The 2,688-nt window shown below is 54.4% G+C and overlaps 1 protein-coding gene across 1 annotated transcript; it reads left to right on the top strand.

The window, feature by feature from the left end:
* Positions 1-812: 812 nt before the first annotated feature.
* H310_11219 (hypothetical protein) lies at positions 813-2,231 on the top strand. The gene has a single exon (XM_008877801.1). It carries the CDS (start codon positions 864-866, stop codon positions 1,947-1,949), a length of 1,086 nt encoding a protein of 361 aa, XP_008876023.1. The 5' UTR covers positions 813-863; the 3' UTR covers positions 1,950-2,231.
* Positions 2,232-2,688: the final 457 nt, after the last annotated feature.

Below are 2,688 nucleotides of genomic sequence, written 5' to 3'. Positions count from 1 at the left end.
ACGAGGCTCGCTCCTGCAGTTCGTGAACAAAGCGTGGCTGTGACCCCTCCACCCGCACTACCGTGGACGCAATATCAAGCAAGGGGACAAGTTGAAATCCAGCCACTCCTACATCCCAAAATTTGAATAGTTTTTAAATACAACCGCTAGCATACAATACATGTTGTGGAATGTATTTATGAAGTTTGAAAAATATTTCATCATTTTTCCACTTTTTCTGCAATGTGTCCACCCACCCAGTGGTGGGGCTGTTCATTGCTTTGGCTTGGTTGTTTCTGAGATGCGCTGCCGCAGAGAAACCTGAGCACTACTTCTGGCGGACGTTGTTGTTGCCACCGCATGCCACGGCAGATTGTGCAAGGCGTCGTTTTCGAGGGAGAACCCGACCGTCCACCCGCATGTTTCGTCCGGGCAATCCAGCATTATATAGTTTGCTGTTGAATTGATTGGCCAAGAATATCGAAACGGTTGGATTTTACACGTTGGTCACACGCGCACCCACGTCTTTCGGCCACCCTCGGTCGTATCGACCAACAAACACCCCATCGACGCCATTCGTTCAATTCCTTTCCGTCCTCACTTGTGTGCTGATGTGCCACCAAGGCGCGTTACTGACATGGAGGATGTGTCCCAGATTGTGAGCGCGGTCGAAAATACCCAGAATTATATCGACAGCGTTGTGACCGCCAAATGCGCCATTTGCATACTGAACAGAAGTAAACTTTGGACAAAATATACAGAAAGGCTCATGGCAAGAAATGCTCCAAATATTCCGGATATGAGAAAGTTCGTTCAGTTGAACGTTCCAATGAGAGGTCAGTGGGGGTGGCAGCGACATTAGAGTGGCGCACCTGGACGTGGACATGGCGCAGACCTCAACCGAGAACTCCGTTCCAAGTGGCATGGCGGACCGGCCTGCTGAGCTCGATCCAATGTTGGCCGTGTCGTTACCGTCATCCCCGGGCGTTGGACGCCAGATCAACATTAAGTATGTTGCCACGATAGTGATCCTCGTCATCATCGTACTCAACGTCCTGTTCCTGGACTCGTTCGCCGTTGTCCTGTCCCAAGGGAAATCGCACGTGTCCCCAATCGGGTTGGAGGCCCAACTCGCCAACACCACGCTCCTTGTGGACAGCCATGGCAATCGCCTGCGGCTCGCCTACATGCTGTATGCGACGGATGCCCGCACAGTGTGCAACGCGATCATTCTCGCGAGCAACATCCGCAAGCTCGGGACGCCGGCATCGATCCCGATCGTAACCCTCGTGGGGAACGACGTCCCTCCGTCTGTGATTCAGCGCCTCACGGATGCCAACATTGTTGCCATTCCAATCGACCCGTGGAAGCAAGAGCGGGTCGACCAGTCGGACGAGTGGTTCCGCTCGCTCACGAAGCTGCGCATCTTTGAAGAGCGCGGGTACGACAAAGTTATCTACCTTGACTCGGACGTGTGGGTTCACCGGAACTTGGACCACCTCTTCTTTCTCGGCGACGCCGTGTTGTGGGCGCCGCACGCGTACTACATCAAGGAAAACTATGTGTTTGGGTCGACGCTGCTCGTGTTTACGCCGTCAAACGCCGTCTTCCACGAGATTCAAGACGCCATGGCGCATCCGCCGCGACCCAACTACTTTGACATGGACGTCCTGAACGACCTGTACAAGCTGCATTGTGGATTCCTCCCCAACAACTACGTCGTGCTTACCTACACCCTCCACGACAATGCCAACTGGTCGTTTGCGTCCAAGGCCGACCGTATTCACAAGACATACGTCCATCACTTCTCGCCCGATGGAACGTTTGGTAAGCCGTGGAACATGGCGCGATCCGAGGTGTACAACCGGCGTGGGTCCATTGATTCGGTGTTTTACAACCTCTACACCATGTACTGGGAGCATGAGGATTGTCTTTGTGCGTGGCTCAAGCAAGACAAGTCGGATCCGTGAAGTCCTGACAACGACGAAGTAGGAGGATGCATTTAGTAATGGGAGGCAGTGCATGCCTCGAGGGTGCGATGCCAACCTCTTGTTTCTGTCCAAGGCGCTCGTAGGCCGTTGTTGGCATACAGCGTTGCTGACGCCGAGCCACGACAGCGTGGCAGGTTGTTGCCGACCCGCTACAAAGTAATCGTTCGGCGCTGGGTCGGCCGCCGGTTCTTTGACGCGGCGTGTAATTTTGTAAGTGAAGGTCACTGTGTCCGACTGCGAGTTGCAACGGATGGATCGTCATGAACGCGGGGGGTACAAAGACGACTACGTCAGTGAGTAGAACGCGGCTGGGTGAGGTGCTTGACCCTTGGCTCGGCGTGATACGACATGCTGAAGTGTACCGGTGCCAGTCGTCGTCGGCTCCCGGCGTCTGCTCCACTAGGTAACATTGATTCATGGAAGCAGCGGGGACGGGCGCGAGCACAGCGTCCTCAAGTCGTGTACACGATTCACAACGATGTCATTCCTATGAGCAAAGAGAAGTAGGACGGTGCGGCCCCACATGCAGGGGTCTACGCGATGGATCGAACCGTTCCATGACGACTACAACATGTGCACAGCTTTGTTGCCCATGGGGCGACTCTGCGGGTGTTGGCCATCCGACTCTTCATGGCGCTTCTCGCATCGCCTGGTGCAGTGTCGAACACAGTCGCACGACATCTAGGGGGACATAATTGCTTGACCACCAAACTTGTTA

This window comes from Aphanomyces invadans (genome assembly GCF_000520115.1).
Source record: "Aphanomyces invadans strain NJM9701 unplaced genomic scaffold supercont1.30, whole genome shotgun sequence".
Classification (NCBI taxonomy): domain Eukaryota; phylum Oomycota; class Saprolegniomycetes; order Saprolegniales; family Verrucalvaceae; genus Aphanomyces; species Aphanomyces invadans.
The sequence above is the reverse complement of the archived record's forward strand: the minus strand, read 5'-3'. Positions and strand labels throughout refer to the sequence as shown.